Source organism: Papio anubis, chromosome 18, assembly GCF_008728515.1.
Source record: "Papio anubis isolate 15944 chromosome 18, Panubis1.0, whole genome shotgun sequence".
Taxonomy (NCBI): Eukaryota; Metazoa; Chordata; class Mammalia; order Primates; family Cercopithecidae; genus Papio; species Papio anubis.
This window is the reverse complement of record NC_044993.1, coordinates 230,114-248,386: the sequence shown is the minus strand read 5'-3', so window position 1 is coordinate 248,386 and position 18,273 is coordinate 230,114. Positions and strand designations below refer to the sequence as shown.

General features: G+C 49.1%; 1 protein-coding gene across 30 annotated transcripts in view; it reads right to left on the bottom strand.

Annotated features, from left to right (window-relative positions):
* The window catches only part of FANCA (FA complementation group A), a 74,618-nt gene that overhangs the window by 51,012 nt on the left and 5,333 nt on the right, over positions 1-18,273 (bottom strand). For 28 of the 30 annotated variants that reach the window (XR_002519370.2, XR_004179690.1, XR_004179692.1 and 25 more), the window contains exons 4-11: positions 16,825-16,967; positions 16,603-16,698; positions 14,503-14,576; positions 11,081-11,193; positions 8,532-8,614; positions 3,729-3,762; positions 3,223-3,289; positions 245-357 (exon numbers count right to left, since the gene is read on the bottom strand). Coding sequence is in view for 19 of the 30 variants with exons in the window: in XM_031658016.1 (XP_031513876.1) it covers positions 245-357; positions 3,223-3,289; positions 3,729-3,762; positions 8,532-8,614; positions 11,081-11,193; positions 14,503-14,576; positions 16,603-16,698; positions 16,825-16,967 (723 nt within the window). In the remaining 11 variants the exon portion in view is untranslated. Of the gene's footprint in view, positions 1-244; positions 358-2,407; positions 3,137-3,222; positions 3,290-3,728; positions 3,763-8,531; positions 8,615-11,080; positions 11,194-14,502; positions 14,577-16,602; positions 16,699-16,824; positions 16,968-18,273 lie in introns of those variants that run through there. The other 2 variants (XM_009197093.3, XR_004179698.1) reach the window with 2 other exon arrangements.

The following is an 18,273-nucleotide window of genomic DNA, read 5'->3' as shown; positions in this document are numbered from 1 at the left end:
AAAAAAAAGAGGTATTTCTATTTTAGTGACAATTATTTTGTCCACTCATAGTTCTGAATTTTCTTATAAGAATCTGTTCCTTTCAGATGAAAGGATATTCAGTAACAATCTCAGGCACCTCAGGACCCAATCTCTGCTTGAGGTCCCAGAGCTCCTGGCGTCTCCCGTCAGCGTCACCAAGGCAACAGAGCAACAGCAATCCCCAAACTGGGCAGCAACTGAGCAGCCTCCGCTCGGGGCCCACCTTTCAGCAGAGGGCTGTGAGTGAGTATCTGAGTCAACGTGTGACTGAAGAACCTCTTCGGAGAAGCTGTGGAGATGACACCGCCGAGCATGTGTCCACTGAACACGCCGAACCTGCCAATGCAGCAGAAAGAGGGTTCAGGAAAGGGAGGGTGCCCTGCACGCCACTCATCGATCCCAGCACAAACCGTGGCTCAGGCTCGCCCCTTCTTTTTCTTTTTTTTTTTTTTTTTTGAGACAGAGTCTCGCTCTGTGGCCCAGGCTGGAGTGCAGTGGCCAGATCTCAGCTCACTGCAAGCTCCGCCTCCCAGGTTCATGCCATTCTCCTGCCTCAGCCTCCCGAGTAGCTGGGACTACAGGCGCCCGCCACCTCGCCCGGCTAGTTTTTTGTATTTTTTAGTAGAGACGGGGTTTCACCGTGTCAGCCAGGATGGTCTCGATCTCCTGACCTCGTGATCCGCCTGTCTCGGCCTCCCAAAGTGCTGGGATTACAGGCTTGAGCCACCGCGCCCGGCCCTTTTTTTTTTTTTTAAACAGGGTTTCCCTCTGTCGGAGTTTCCCTCTGTCACCCAGGCTGGAGTGCAGTGGTGCGATCTCGCCTCACTGCAAGCTCCGCCTCCAGGGTTCACACCATTCTCCTGCCTCAGTCTCCTGAGTAGCTGGGACTACAGGCGCCTGCTACCACGCCCAGCTAATTTTTTATTTTTGTATTTTTAGTAGAGACGGGGTTTCACATGTTAGCCAGGATGGTCTTGATTTCCTGACCTCATGATCTGCCCGCCTCGGCCTCCCCAAGTGCTGGGATTACAGGCGTGAGCCACTGCGCCTGGCCCAGGCTCGCCCTTTCTTTAAGGAAGGAAGGGGCTTTCTTGGCCAGGCCACTATAACCATGGATGTGAAACTGAATCCAAGGAGGTGGCAATTCAACGATAAAGGAGACAAGGCAATGGCGAAGCCCACGGAGCAGAGCAGCGGAGGCAAGCAGAAGGAAACAGGTTGGGAAGGGCAGGCTGCACCGCACCCAGGAGTGGAGCAGCAGGAGCCAACCCCATGGGGCCTCAGCGGCACTCTCTGCGAAACAGAACTCCCCCAGAGGGTCGTGCCAAGCCTGCGAGAAGAAGAGCCCAGCACACCAGGGCCTCAAACACTGCAGTCACAACAGGGGCTGAGGCCAGCTCTGTCCATGAAGATGAGGAAGGAATGGAAGGGACTACGGTTTCCTGGGCCATCTGTGTGAGAGAACAGGACGTTCTAGGGGGGAATGGGGTCACAGAGCCAGGTGGCAAGGGCACTTGAGGTCTATTAGCCTGCCATATCCCAGTAGGCCCATACAGACCACCAAAGCCCAGCCCAGACCCCCTGAGGCTTTACAACCTGCAACCAGCAAGGGGTACTTTATGCCGACTCCCCAGGTAAGAAAATCAAGGGTCCAGCCGGGCGCGGTGGCTCACAATCCCAGCACTTTAGGAGGCCCAGGTGGGTGTATCACTTGAGGTCACGAGTTCGAGACCAGCCTGACCAATACAATGAAACCCCGTGTCTACTAAAAAATACAAAATACAAAATTACAGGCTCGTGCTAGGTATGGTGATGCACACCTGTAATCCCAGCTACTCAGGAGGCTGAGGCAGGAGAATCGATTGAACCTGGGAGGCAGAGGTTGCGGTGAGCAGAGATCACACCATTGCATTCGAGCCTGGTTAATAAGAGCAAAACTCTGTCTCAAAAATAAATAAATTATTGGCAACTAATTACAAAATTTAAAAAGCAGCAGGTCAGTGGTTGTTATCTGCCGCTCAGGACGTCAGTGTGAGTAATCTTATCATGCAGATTATTTAAAAAGCCCTTGCCACAGACTAAACTGTATCCCCACAAAGTTCCTCTGTTGAAGCCCAGCCTCTCCAGGTGGGTGCTGAGAAGGCCTAGGTGATGATGAGATAAGCGCCCGGAGAAGACACCAGAGGGCTTGCTCCCCCTCTCTACCGCATGAGGACACAGAAAAAGGAGGTCTCCTGCAAGCCAGGAAGAGGGTCCTCACCAGAACCCAACCTCGGGGGCACCCTGACCTCCAACTTCCAGCCTCCACCACTGTGCGTCCACACTGCAGTCTCTGGCACTTCATTACAGCAGCCTAAGCTAACCGATGCACACACAGACATTCAGAAAATCACACAGTGCTTTATTCACTGTTTCACTAAAAGTACCGAATGGTACAACACATTTAATTGAGCAGTTAAACAGTTACTTGTGAGGGATGCGAAATAAGGAGCAAATTAATCAAAGAATGAGAAGGTTGACAAGGCCTGGAAACAGGGGGGAATTCTACGGGTTTCTCAAGACTTCACTTCAAGGTCCCCTGACCACATTAGAGGGAAGCAAACCCCAGAGCCCCATTTCCACCAAACCCCGACGTCCACCTTCCACCCAGCCCCCACTCCTCAGCTTCCGCCTCCCCACCTATAGAGGTCTCCGCACATCTCCACAGGGCTGTGGAGAGAAAAAGCAAATAGGCCCAAGCTTTGCCTACTGGTGAATCTGAGCAGGACCTGTGGAGGGCAGGCAGCGGGAGTCTGTAGAGGCGCGGCTGCCGTGTGTTCTGGAAATGTCGGGGGCTGAGAGGCAGGGCCAGCTCTAGAGCCTGGACCACACCCAGGGGAGGAGGAGCAAGGGGAGACTCCATAGAGGGGAGGAGGTCACAGTGAGCGGGACAAAGCACTGGTGCAGGACTTCCAGAGGCGGAACAGGATCCTGCAGCGGGAGCACCTTCCGACCTCATCCTCACGGGGAAAAGGCTGACCGGAGCATTCCCAGGGCTTTCCCACGGTCGCCTCCCCCTCACGCACGTTATCATAACTGGCAGAGGAAGTGTGCTCAGGAGTGGGCTGCCGAAGCTCTGGAAGTGTTTAAAATGTCTTGGCTCTTTAATTTGGCAGGAACCCCCCTGCAGCACACTCAGGCAGGCCACCCTCAAGAACATACCAGCACCTCACGGTCTTGTGAGTGGAGGACTCCTCTTGTACTCCAGCAGCCAAAGCGTCAAGTGCAACTGACGACAGAGCCAGGAACAGAAAACAGATGTCAGCATACAGTGGCAGCCCCCCAGAGACAATCCCCAAGTGCTTTCGGACATGGGACCCACTTCCAGTCCTCCAGAGGGCCCACATCCATCAAGATTTCTACAATCTGGAAGCCATTAATCAAAACACAGACAATAAAACGCTTCCCTGTTACCCACACATTAACGTGGTATCCCTTCACAGCTCTGAAAATTAAATCTAAAGCCGCTAGGAACTGGAAACCAGAATAAGAATGGGAAGGTAAATCCACACCAAATTACAACCAAAACAAGGGCATTCCAGTACCAGGACTCTACACAGTCAAACATACGGGGGAGAAACACTTCAAATGGAAAGGCAGAAAACTGACAGCTTGCTAATAAGCAAACTAAGTCATTTACAGTCTGGGCCACAGGGCAATTAACTTACAAATCAGCATTCTCTGCAGTACATCAACCGCGACCTGTCAGAATAGAATGTGAATTACCATCACATGGTACTTTTCTGTAATTTGTGTGATACCTGCATCACACAAAGAATTATTACTTGTTACTCTAAGAAACGGACTTTACAAATTAAAAACCTTCATAGGTCTAGAAAGTATCCCAACACTGAAGGGACCCAGACAGAGTCAGAAGGCTGAACTTTCTGGAATTACCCTAAGGCTGCTCTCAGCATGGCCTGCGGCTGTGAGCCTAGGACTGGGCAGGACACTGGCTTTCGCAGGCACAGAGTTTTGCTGCAGTACTTCAGTGGAGAGAGGAAGCACACGCCTTGAATCTGGGCTGTGGAACTAAAGACTTCACCCTTGATGCCTCTAGAGCCAGAAGACGGTGAGAAGGTGCCACTGTCCATTTCCCTTCTTCCCATCTCCTGGGCTTAAAGCACACCGCTCCTCAGGGAACAACTCATGGTAACAATAAAACAGACTTCCTCAAACAAAGCCCACAGACTGCAGTATAGAAATGTCAGCCACTGGCTCAGGAACCTCCAAAAGGGAATGAAAATTTGGGACGTATCCAAAGCAATCTACAGATTCAATGCAATTCCTACCAAAATACCAATAACAATTGGCCGGGCGCGGTGGCTCAAGCCTGTAATCCCAGCACTTTGGGAGGCCGAGACGGGCGGATCACAAGGTCAGGAGATCGAGACCATCCTGGCTAACACGGTGAAACCCCGTCTCTACTAAAAAAAGTACAAAAAACTAGCCGGGCGAGGTGGCGAGCGCCTGTAGTCCCAGCTACTCGGGAGGCTGAGCCAGGAGAATGGCGTAAACCCGGGAGGCGGAGCTTGCAGCGAGCAGAGATCCGGCCACTGCACTCCAGCCTGGGTGACAGAGCGAGACTCCGTCTCAAAAAAAAAAAAAAAAAATACCAATAACATTCTTCACAGAAATAGAAAAAAAGATTCTAAAATCCACATGGAACCAAGAAAGAACAGAGATAACCAAAGCAATCCTGAGGAAAAAGAACAAAGCTAAAAAAAAAAATCACACTGCCTGAGCTCAAACCATTCTACAAGACTACAGAAATGAAAAGAGCATGAGGTTGATACAAACACACACACAGAAATGAAAAGAGCATGAGGCTGATACAAACACACACACACAGACCCACGGAACAGGACGGAGAACCCAGAACTAGGCCGGCACGGTGTCTCGTGCCTGTAATCCCAACACTTTGGGAAGTCGAGGTGGGTGTATCACCTGAGGTCGGGAGTTCTAGACCAGCCTGAAAAACAAGGTGAAACTCTGTCTCTACTAAAAATACAAAAAAATGGCCAGGGGCAGTGGCTCACGCCTGTAATCCCAGCACTTTGGGAGGCCGAGGCGGGCGTATCACGAGGTCAGGAGATCTAGACCAGACTGAACAGCAAGGTGAAACTCTGTCTCTACTAAAAATACAAAAAAGATTATCCAGGCGTGGTGGCGGATGCCTATAGTCCCAGCTACTTGGGAGGCTGAGGCAGGAGAATGGCGTGAACCCGGGAGGTGGAGCTTACAGTGAACCGAGATGGCACCACTGCACTCCAGCCTGGGTGACAGAGCCAGACTCTATCTCAAAAAAACGGAAAAAAAAAAGGCCAGCACAGTGGCTCATGCCTGTAATCCCAACACTCTGAGAGGCTGAGGCGGACAGGTCATGAGGTCAGAAGTTCAAGACCAGCCTGACCAACATGGAGAAACCCTATCTCTACTAAAAATACAAAATTAGCCAGGCATGGTGGCACATGCCTGTCTGTAATCCCAGCTACTTGGGAGGCTGAGGCAGGAGAATCGTTAGAACCCAGGAGGCGGAGGGAGGCTGTGGTGAGCCGAGATCATGCCATTGCACTCCAGGCTGGGCAACAAGAGCGAAACTCAGCCTCAAAAAAAAAAACAAAGACGATGAAAAAATAGGCCGGGCACAGTGGCTCACACCTGTAATCCCTACACTTTGGGAGGCCGAGGTGGGTGGATCACAAGGTCAGGAGTTCAACACCAGCCTGGCCAAGATGGCAAAATCCCGTCTCTACTAAAAACAAAAAATTAGCCAGGAGCGGTGGCAGGCGCCTGTAATCCCAACTACTCGGGAGGCTGAAGCAGGAGAATCACTTGAACTCAGAGGGCGGAGGTTACAGTGAGCCAAGATTGCGCCACCACACTCCAGCCTGGGTGACAGAGCGAGACTCCGTCTAAAAAAATAATAATAAATAAATAAATGAAAATAAGAAAAGGCCAGGCACAGTGTTTACGCCTGTAATCCCAGCACTTTGTGAGGCTGAGACGGGTGGATCACGAGGTCAGGAGATCGAGACCATTCTGGCTAACATGGTGAAACCCCAAATTAGCTGGGCATGGTGGCGGGCGCCTGTAGTCCCAACTACTCAGGAGGCTGAGGTAGGCGAATGGTGTGAACCCAGGAGGCGGAGCTTGCAGTGAGCCCAGATCGAGCCACTGAATTCCAGCCTGGGCAACAGAGAGAGACTCTGTCTCAAAAAAAAAAAAAAAAAAAAAAAAAAAAAAGGCAGTATCACTAATCATCAGGAATATGCAAATCAAAGCCACAATGAGCTATTATTTCACTCCAGTTAGAATGACCATTATCAAAAAAACAAAAGATAACAAATGCTGGTGAGGATGCAAACAGGACTCATATATGCTGTTAGTGAGAATGTAAATTAATACAGCCATTATGGAAAATAGTATTGAGGTTTCTAAATAGTTGGGTAGTTCTATAAACAGAACTACCAGCCCAGAGGGTCTCACTTTTGCTTGGCGCGGAGGATCACACCTGTAATCCCAGCACTTCGGGAGGCCAAGGCAAGCAGATCACGAGGTCAAGAGATCGAGACCATCCTGGCCAACAGGGTGAAACTCCGCCTCTTAAAAAAAAAAATACAAAAATTAGCTGGGCATGGTGGTGCACACTTGTAATCCCAGCTATTCAGGAGGCTGAGGAAGAAAAATCGGTTGAACCTAGGAGGCAGAGGTTGCAGAGAGCTGAAATCTCACCACTGCACTCCAGCCTGAGCAACAGCGAGAGACTCCGTCTCCAAAAAAAAAAAAAAAAGAACTGCCATATGATCCAGCAATCCCACTACTGGGCGTACAGCCAAAGGAAAGGAAATCAGTCGGCTGAAGAGATCTGCACTCCTACATTTACTGCGGCACTATTAACAATAGCCAAGGTATGAAATCAACCTGTGTGCCCAACAAGAGATGACTGGATACAGAGAACGTGGTATATACACACAATGGAATACTAGTCAGCTTTGATGGAGTCTCGCTCTGTCACCCAGGCTGGAGTGCAGGGCGCAATCTTGGCTCACTGCAACCTCCACCTCCTGGGTTCGAGCAATTCTCCTGCCTCCACGCCTGTGGCTGGGACTACAGGCATGCGCCACCACGCCTGGCTAATTTTTTTGTATTTTTAGGAGAGACAGGGTTTCACCACGTTGATCAGGCTGGTCTTGAACTCCTGACCTCAGGGAATCCACCAGTCTCAGCCTCCCAAAGTGCTGGATTATAGGCATGAGCCATTGAGCCCAGCCTCAGCTATTCTTTTTTTTTTTTTTTTTTTTTTTTGAGACGGAGTCTCGCTCTGTCGCCCACGCTGGAGTGCAGTGGCCGGATCTCAGCTCACTGCAAGCTCCGCCTCCTGGGTTCACGCCATTCTCCTGCCTCAGCCTCCCGAGTAGCTGGGACTACAGGTGCCCGCCACCTCGCCCGGCTAGTTTTTTTTTGTAGTTTTAGTAGAGACGGGGTTTCACTGTGTTCACCAGGATGGTCTCGATCTCCTGACCTCGTGATCCACCCGTCTCGGCTTCCCAAAGTGCTGGGATTACAGGCTTGAGCCACCGCGCCCGGCCTTCTTTTTTTTTTTTTTGAGACGAAGTCTCACTCTGTCACCCAGGTTGGAATACAGTGGCGCAATCTCAGCTCACCGCAAGCTCCGCCTCCAGGTTTCACGCCATTCTCCTGCCTCAGCCTCCCAAGTGGCTGGGGCCACAGGTGCCTGCCACCACGACTGGTTAATTTTTTGCTTTTTTTTTTTTTTTTTAGTAGAGAAGCGGTTTCACCGTGTTAGCCAGCATGGTCTTGATCTCCGGACCTTGTGATCCACCCGCCTCGGCCTCCCAAAGTGCTGGGATTGCAGGCGTGAGCCACAGCGCCCGGCCGGCTATTCTCTTTTTTTAAAGTGAAATCCTGTCATTTGCGGCAACAGGAATGGAACTGAAGGCCATTATGTGAAGTGACATAAGCCAGGCACAGAAGGACAAGTATTGCACGTTATCACTCATATGGGGGAGCTAAAAAGTGGATCTTGTGGAGGTAGAGTAGAATGAGAGATACCAGAGATGAGAAGGGTATATGTGGTGGGGAAATGACGAGAGTTGGTCAACGGGTACAAACATACAGCTAGACAGAAGTTCTCATGTTCCACAGCACAGTGAGGCGGCAATAGTTAACAACTGATTGTATATTTCAAAATAACTAATATTTGAAATGTTGACAACACACAGAAAGGATACATACCGGAGGTGACGGATACTCTACATAAAGACTTGATCATTACACTCCATGCACATAAGAGTATCACACGTACCCCATAAATACTGCAAACCGCATGTTTCAAAAGAGAGACACATAGATACATTTCAACACTTGGAATAAGGACGGCTCCTTCCGCTGCAGTCTATTTTCATGAGGCCGATTCTCCAAACTCTTCACTTGACTTTTCCTCTTACCTGCGGCATTTTTTCAGGCTCCACAGTTCTTCTCAGATCTGAGTTTTTCTGAAATCCCCTCAAAACAAACATTTGCACAAAATCTGAAAAACCACAAAACCAAAGTATTTATGAACATCGTGGTCTCCAAGCAACTGTGAACGGCACAGACCATCCACTTCAGAGGAGCATACGGCTTGGGCCCACCAGGACCCCTGTGAGCAGCTCCTAGCCTGAGAGGAACCTTACAGAAGTTACTGCTCACCTGACCACAGCCACACTAGCATTCACAAGACCCAATCAGAACCCTTAGATGAGCCAGATGCTTTCCTGTTGCAGTTCTATTTGAAAGGGAACAAATTGCCGGGCGCGGTGGCTCAAGCCTGTAATCCCAGCACTTTGGGAGGCCGAGACGGGCGGATCACGAGGTCAGGAGATCGAGACCATCCTGGCTAACCCGGTGAAACCCCGTCTCTACTAAGAAATACAAAAAAAAATAGCCGGGCGAGGTGGTGGGCGCCTGTGGTCCCAGCTACTCGGGAGGCTGAGGCCGGAGAATGGCGTGAACCCGGGAGGCGGAGCTTGCAGTGAGCTGAGATCCGGCCACTGCACTCCAGCCTGGGCGGCAGAGCGAGACTCCGTCTCAAAAAAAAAAAAAAAAAAAAAAAAAAAAAATGAAAGGGAACAAATTTATAGGAAGATTTTTTTCCTTTCTTGTTTTGTGAGACGGAGTCTCCCTCTGTCGCCTGGGCTTGAGTGCAATGGTGCGATCGCTCTCACTGCAACCTCCGCCCCCCGGGTTCAAGCAGTTCTCTGCCTCAGCCTCCCAAGTAGCTGAGATTACAGGTGCCTGCCACCACGCCCAGCTAATTTTTGTACTGTTAGTAGAGACGGGGTTTCACCCTCTTGGCCAGGTTGGCCTTGAACTCCTGGCCTCGTGATCCACCCGCCTTGGCCTCCCAAAGTGCTGGGATTATAGGCATGACTCACTGCACCCAGCCCAATTTTCTTCGCTTAAATAAAAGTGGTTTCCAAGGAAGGTCTCACGGCTTCTCTCGCCCACCAATCTCCAAGACTAGAGGACTAGAGGGACCCAGAAGCATCCTATTCTCAGGAATGTGATGGGCGAGGAAAGGGATTCTCAGCTTTTTAAAAATTAAGATCAAAAGGACTGAAATCCGAAATATTTTCTAACTTTGATTTAAACTTAACCTATCTGGGACCAGGTCACAGTAGCTCAGGAATGCTAAGGCGCTCATGCCACCAAAAAGCTTTAGGAAAAAGGAAAAACCCACAAGCTACCTGTATGGATCAGTTTCTCATCAATTTTTTTTTTTTTTTTTGAGACGGAATCTCACTCTGTCGCCCAGGCTGAAGTGCAGTGGCGCGATCTCAGCTCACTTGCAAGCTCCGCCTCCCGGGTTCACGCCATTCTCCTGCCTCAGCCTCCCGAGTAGCTGGGACTACAGGTGCCCGCCACCACGCCCGGCTAATTTTTGTATTTTTTAGTAGAGACGGGGTTTCACCGTGTTAGCCAGGATGGTCTCGATCCCCTGACCTCGTGATCCACCCATCTCAGCCTCCCAAAGTGCTGGGATTACAGGTGTGAGCCACCGCGCCCAGCCTAATTTTTATTAGTAGGCGTCATTTGTAGTGGGATGGGTCTCCCAGCAGGTGTCCCTGAGAACCCAAATATCCCAGAGAGGATATGAGAACTCACCAAGGAAAAGAGTCTCATCACTCAAACACAGCAGGCAAAGAGCCGGAAATTGAGCTTAAATGCACCTTCGAGATGGGGGTGGGGCAGCTCTCTAGGGCTGTCCTGCCGCCATCCGGGAGTGCACTGAGTGTACGTCCTCGTCAGGCTGGACTGGTCCGAGCCATTCTCGGTCTCTCAGCACCTTCTTAGTTTGTGGGGGAACATTACAGTCCCAAGTTTTTCTCGTAATATCATTCCTCAGGAAGGCCAGGCATGGTGGCTCACGCTTATAATCCCAGCACCTTGGGGGGCCAAGGCGGGTGGATCACGAGGTCAGGAGTTCAAGACCAGCCTGGCCAACCTAATGAAACCCCGTCTCTACAAAAAATAAAAAAAAAAGTTAGCCAGGCATGGTGCCGCATGCCTCTATTCCCAGCTACTCAGGAGGCTGAGGCAGGAGAATCACTTGAACCTGGGAGGCAGAGGTTGCAGTGAGCCAAGATCATGCCACTGCACTCCAGCCTGGGCAACAGAAGGAGACTGTCTCAAAAAAAAAAAAAAAAAAAAAGGAATTACTGGCAAAGCAGGGGTCTGCTGCTTCAGAGGACAGAAGCAGCTGCGGTCACTCTATGGGAAAGGTGCATGGGAACACTTAAACACATGTCAATGGGCCAACTTACTATTTCCACACCAGTCAAGTTAAATGTGAACCCACAACAGGCTAAGACTGGGAGCCGTGTCCATGGGGACCCTCTCCCCATGGCCACAGGGAGAGAGGCTGTTCTGTCTCCCAGAGCACTTGAGAGCAAAAGGCATTATCACAGATCAAAATGAGTTTTACCCAAAAACCCGCGTGTTGTCATGAACGTACCAGAAAGCATGGCCCTGGCGACGTCGGCATGCTGGCAGGATGCTTCTATCTGTTCACAAAGGCAGCACAGATTCCTGAAGAGCCATGCTCCCACGGCACGCATGTCGGGATGGCTGGAGGCACACACAGAGACAGACCTATGGCTCAACTCGGTGCCATCATCAGGGGATTCAGCTCAGCCATATGTCTCAATTTCTTTTTTTGAGACAGTTTTTTTGGAGGCACACACAGAGACAGACCTATGGCTCAACTCGGTCCCATCATCAGGGGATTCAGCTGAGCCATATGTCTCAATTTCTTTTTTTGAGACAGTTTTTTGCTGTCACCCAGGCTGGAGTGCAGCGGTACAATCACAGTCACTGCACCCTCAACCTCCCAGGCTCAAGCAATCCTTCCATCTCAGCGTCCTGAGTAGCTGGGACAACAGGTGCGGACCACTACGCCCAGCTGGAGGTCTTACTACTTTGCCCAGGCTGGACTCACACTCCCGGGCTCAGGAGTCCCACACCTTGCCCTCCCCAAGTGCTGGATGACTGGTGTGAGTCGCCGCGCCCGGGACGGCTGGTGTGAGGCACCTCGCCCAGGCTCAAGTTATTTTCTAATTTCCCTATCGACTTCTTTGACCCATTATGTTGTTCAACTTCCAAATATTGTGGATTTTCCCAATTCCCTTATGTTGCTGATTCTAATTAAATTCATTTGTGGTTAGAGAACATATTTTGAATGATTTCAACCCTTCTAAATGTATTCCTATTTGTTTTATGGCCTGAACCTTTTTTTTTTCTTTCTTGAGACAGCTTCACTCTTGTCATCCAGGCTGGAGTGCAATGGCACAATCTCAGCTCACTACAACCTCCGTCTCCTGGATTCAACCGATTCTCCTGCCTCAGCCTCCTGAACAGCTGGCATTACAGGCACCTGCCACCACGCCGGGCTAATTTTTGTAATTTTAGTAGAGACGTGGTTTCACCATGTTGGACAGGCTGGTCTTGAACTCCTGACCTCAGGTGATCCGCCTGCCTTGACCTCCCAAAGTGCTGGGATTACAGGCGTGAGCCACCGCAACTGGCCTTGGCCTAAACCTTATGCTCTGTCCTGGGGACTGTTCCATTTAAACTTATGAATACGCATTCTGCTACCAGGTGGAGTATTCCACAGTCAGTCAGGTCAGCTGGTTTGTAGCATTCAACTTCTACATCATTCTTTTTTTTTGAGACGGAGTCTCGCTCCGTCGCCCAGGCTGGAGTGCAGTGGTGCGATCTCGGCTCACTGCAAGCTCCGCCTCCTGGGTTCACGCCACTCTCCTGCCTCAGCCTCCCGAGTAGCTGGGACTACAGGCGCCTGCCACCACGCCCCGCTAATTTTTTGTATTTTTAGAAGAGACGGGGTTTCACTGTGTTAGCCAGGATGGTCTCGATCTCCTGACCTCGTGATCCACCCGCCTCGGCCTCCCAAAGTGCTGGGATCACAGATATGAGCCACCGTGCCCGGCCTGAGCCACTGCGCCCAGCCCGTATCACTCTTAATCTGGCTTGTTCTATCCATTACTGAAAGGGGGGTATTGAAATCTCTAATGATTATTGCTGGAATGTCTATTTCTCCCTTTAATTCTGGCCATTTTTGCTTCATAGATTTTGGTGCTCTGAGATTAGGTGCATATATCCTAGGCAGCAGGATTTTCTTTCTTTTTTCTTTTTTTTGAGATGAAATTTTGCTCTAGGCCAAGGCGGGCATATCCAAGGTCAGGAGTTCAAGACCAGCCCAGCCAACATGGAGAAACCCCATCTCTACTAAACATACAAAAATTAGCCGGGCGTGGTGGCGGGTAACCTGTAATCCCAGCTACCCGGGAGACTGAGGCAGAAGAATCGCTTAAAACCAGAAGGCATAGGTTGCAGTGAACCAAGACCACACCACTGCACTCCAGCCCGGGGAACAAGAGCAAAACTCCATTTCAAAAAAATAAAATAAAAAATATTATTCCGGTTGGGCATGGTGGCCCATGTCTGTAATCCAAGAACTGTCAAGAAATCAAGACCATCCTGGCCAACATGGTGAAACCCTGTCTCTACTAAAGATACAAAAATTAGCTGCATGTGGTGGCACACACCTGCAGTCCCAGCTACTCAGGAGGCTGAGGCAGAATTGCTCGAACCTGGGAGGTGGAGGTTGCAGTGAGCCCAGATCGCACCACTACACTCCAGCCTGGCAACAGAGTGGGTCTCCACCTCAAAACGAAAAAAAAGGCCAGGCGAGGTGGTTCACGCCTGTAATCCCAGCACTTTGGGAGGCCAAGGCAGGTGGATCACCTGAGGTCAAGAGTTTGAGACCAGCCTGGCTAACATGGCGAAACCCCATCTCAATTAAAAATAACAAAAATTGCCAGGCACAGTGGCTCCCGCCTGTAATCTCAGCACTTTGGGAGGCCAAGGCGGGCAGATCACAAAGTCAGGAGATCAAGATCCTGGCTAACACGGTGAAACCCTGTCTCTACTAAAAATACCAACATTGGCCGGGCACAGTGGCTCACACCTGTAATCCCAGCACTTTGGGAGGCCGAGGCGGGCGGATCATGAGGTCAGGAGATCCAGACCATCCTGCCTAACATGGTGAAATTCCGTCTCTGCTAAAAACACAAAACAATTAGCCGGGCATGGTGGCGGGTGCCTTTAGTCCCAGCTACTCCAGAGGCTGAGGCAGGAGAATGGCGTGAACCCAGGAGGTGGAGCTTGCAGTGAGCCGAGATCGTGCCACTGCACTCCAGCCTGGGAGACAGAGCAAGACTCCGTCTCAAAAAAAAAGAAAAAATACAAATACAAATACAAATATTAGCCGGGTATGGTGGCGGGCATCTGTAGTCCCAGCTACTTGGGAGGCTGAGACAGGAGAATGGCGTAAACCCGGGAGGCGGAGCTAGCAGTGAGCTGAGATCCGGCCACTGCACTCTAGCCTGGGCGACAGAGCGAGACTCCGTCTCAAAAAAAAAAAAAAAATAATAATAATAATAATAAATAATAACAAAAATCAGCTGGGTGTGGAGGTGGGCGCCTGTATTCCCAGCGACTTGGGAGGCTGAGGCAGAAGAATCGCTTGAAACCAGGACGCAGAGGTTGCAGTGAGCCGAGATTGTGCCACAGCACTCCAGCCTGGGCAACAAGAGTGACACTCTGTCTCAGAAAAAAAAAAAAACATAAAAAAGAAAAAAAAAAAAACCACACACACAAAAAAACACAGATGTTCTCTTGAAATAATGAAACAACAGTTCCTCCAGGTCTAGTATAAACATGCGATGCAATCTAGTCTAGTATAAATTATATTTCAAAGCCAAAAATGAAACCCATCTGATTTTGGGCTTATGAAATATAATTTATACTAGACTAGATTGCAAAAACAGTAACACCGAATCATCGTTAGTACGCTACCTTTCCAGCAGCTCTTCCAGGCTCACGATGCCTTGTACATGAAGATGCCACACCACTTCAAGCAACAAAGAATTCTGAAAAAAAAAAAAAAAACAGTAGTTTGAGTCCTTTATGCGTGCATTTTCCTAGAAAATGTTTAGCCTAGGTTCTTCAAAACCATGCTGTATTGAAAATTAACATCAAGCAAAAATCAGAGCCTGAAATACATCGTTTTTTACAAAACTGTCCCTGTTTTCAAACCCCCTGGCCTTTGGGCACGCACATACCATTGCCCAACACTTGCTTCTCCTTCCCTTTTCCTACTGCTTCAGCCGGGGCTCCAGTGAAGCCTACTTCCAACTCTTTCTCCACACTGCAGCCAACACAGTATTACAAACACCTGACATGACAATCGCTCCTTCAGAAGCCTTCACTGGCTCCTCGTAGCTGCCACGACAAAGGTCAGCCTTCAGTGTGCCCTGCGCGTGTCCCTTGTCTTTCTCACTCAACCCTCTCCCATTTGATAACCCTCCATGTAGCTCAGACCCTGTGCCACTCACTGAACACTGTGTCCCAGTCACAGTGCCCTGATCTCCCTGTGGCCTCCCCTTCTCATCCCCCTAACTCACACTCTTCAGTCTGTGCAGGAAGGCTTCCCTAACTCTCCAATCTGATAGGCATGTCTATCTTCTTCTTCGTAAACCTGTGAGCACCTGTAGCATCGCACTTCTTGTGGATTTAGTGGCTTGTTTCCCCAGCTAGATGACAATGAGAGCAGGGACCAAAGCAGTAACTGAAAAATCTAATGAACCCTATAATGTATGCTGGATAAAAGAATGGGAAAGGCTGGACAGTGGGTCACGCCTGTAATCCCAGCACTTTGGGAGGCCAAGATGGGCAGATCACCTGAGGTCAGGAATTGAAGACCAACCTGGCCAACGTGGTGAAACCTCATCTCTACTAAAGATACAAAAATTAACTGGGCATGGTGGCACGTGCCTGTAATCCCAGCTACTCAGGGGGCTGAGGCAGGACAATCGCTTGTACCTGGGAGGCAGAGGTTGCACTGAGCCAAGATCGCTCCACTGCACTCCAGCCTGGGCGGCAGAGCAATATCCTGTCTCAAAAATAAAAAAATAAAAAAATAAAACACCAGGCGCAGTGGCTCACACCTGTAATCACAGCACTTTGGGAGGCCGAGGTGGGCAGATCATGAGGTCCGGATACTTGAGACCACCCTGGCTAACACCGTAAAACTCCATCTCTACTAAAAATACAAAAAATTAGCTGGGTGTGGTGGTGGGCGCCTGTAGTCCCAAGTACTCAGCAGGCTGAGGCAAGACAATCACTTGAACCTAGGAGGCAGAGGTTGCAGTGAGCCAAGATGGTGCCACTGCATTCCAGCCTGGGCGAGAGAGCAAGACTTCATCTCAAAAAAAAAAAAAAAAAAGAAAAAAAAAGAAAAAGAAGAAGAAAAAAGAATGGGAAAAAAATGACGAACCAAGGTGAATAAATGATCACCTTTTTCTTTGCTTTTTCTGTGTATTTACTAATTTTGTTTAGTACCACCAAATGTTTTGCATTCTTTCCATTCATCGAAAGTCTATAATTCTACTAAGTTCAAAATGCTTCAAAAAAGAGCAGGTAAGAACCATTTGTATATTTTATCATTAGGCTGGGCATGGTGGCTCATCCCTGCAATCACAGCACTTTGGGAGGCCCAAGAGGGAGGACTGCTTGATGCCAGGAGTCCAAGACCTGCCTGGGCAATATAGCAAGACCCTGTCTCTGAAAAAAATTACATACTTTTTTTTTTTTTAATAGTTTACTATACTGCCCTGGAAAATTCTTAATAATAAACCCAAGAAAGCTAAACATGTTTTATAATATATTTTATTCTAATAAATATTACTGATAGGTAAATAGTGACAAAAATGGTAATTGAAGGTACTTTCTTTCCAATCCACAGATGATTTCTAAACCCTTTTTCATCCACTCTCTGTAATTAATGAGAAGCTTGGCAGAATTCCCGAGAAAACCCAGGTACTCTGTTGCCTCCATCTCGATCAACAGAACATTGCCTAGAACACTGGAGAGCCAGATTTGCAATCTCAAATTTACCTGTATTTTCCATAATTCTTGACAGAAGGAAAGACGGGAGAACATACTGTGTGCCAGTAAATACTGAGCAAACTCTAACAGGGAAGACAGCTTCTTCTGAAAAGAAAGATTACATTTTTAAAATAACAGATTACCTGAAACAATATTAAAGAAATGTCCTGTTTTCCCAACCCGCTTAAAAGTAACAATGGGCAGGTCTCCTCATCCTGGCTGGTGTCTTACTCTCTGCTCCACAGTCAGCAGCACAGGGTGACTGGTCTCCGCTGCAGCTGTGCAGACCTGTCCCACGCTGGAGGCAACCATCCCGGCTGAGAGAACACCCACTGGAACCCCCAGCCTTGAGGCCTGATCCTGCAAAGCAGAGCCTTAAACACAAAACAAAACCACAGCTTTCTCTTAACACATGAGACAAAATCTAAAACCAAAGACTTGCTGTTTCAAATGCCTTATTTTTGGCCGGGTGCGGTGGCTCACGCCTGTAATCCCAGCACTTTGGGAGGCCGAGGCGGGCGGATCATGAGGTCAGGAGATCGAGACCATCCTGGCTAACACGATGAAACCCTGTCTCTACTAAAAATACAAAAAATTAGCCGGGCGTGGTGGCAGGTGCCTGTACTCCCAGCTACTTGGGAGGCCGAGGCAGGAGAATGGCGTGAACCCGGGAGACAGAGCTTGCAGTGAGCTGGGATCGCGCCATTGCACTCCAGCCTGAGCAACAGAGCGAGACTCCGTCTCAAAAAATAAATAAATAAAAATAATAAAATAAAATGCCTTATTTTAAGATGCAGCACACACACACAAAAATGCCTTTTAAAGGGGGAAAATAGATACAAAGGGAAAAACGTGAGATAAAAATTAGAATCTGATGACCCAAGCAGCACACAATAAACATGGTGGCAACACCGGAACCCAGAGTTACGCATTCGTATTCCTTATGTTCCCACGACACAAAAGGAGCAAGGTAAAGAATACATTCTGACCAAGAACTTTATCATCTTTTTCCAAAGGAGCACAGTCGAGAACTCCAGCAGGCTCTTTCAATTACATTGTTTTTCCAATTACTTCAGAGATAACCCTGCTCCTGTTGACTCACATTGATGGTTGTGTCAAAATCAGGCAGGGATTTCCCAGTGCTCTGACATGTACCTGGTAGGCAGGTATAGTCACAGCTGTGCTCGGTCCACAGGCCACCGAGTGGAACCTCACTAACAGCCTGCAGCAGCCACCATTCTCCTGAGCAGCCACTGGTCTGCGTTCAATACAGTGAGAAATGGTGAGCAACCTGGAAGCAGGCAATGCCAATAAGCTATTTTCTAATTTATTTGCCTTCCAAAATTTTTTCTTTTTCGTTTTTTTGCAATGGTGTCTTGCACTGTCGCCCGGGCTGGAGTGCAACAGCGCCATCTCGGCTCACTGCAACCTCCACTTCCCAGGTTCAAGCAATTCTCCTGCCTCAGCCTCCCAAACAGCTGGGATTACAGACATGCATCACTATGCCCAGTTAATTTTTTGTATTTTTAGTAGAGATGGGGTTTCACTATGTTAGCCAGGCTGGTCTCCAACTCCTGACCTCATGATCCGCCCACCTTGGCCTCCCAAACTGCTGGGATTACAGGTGTGAGCCACCACGCCAAGCCAAAACTAATTGCTTAAAAAAACTGGGCCGGGTGC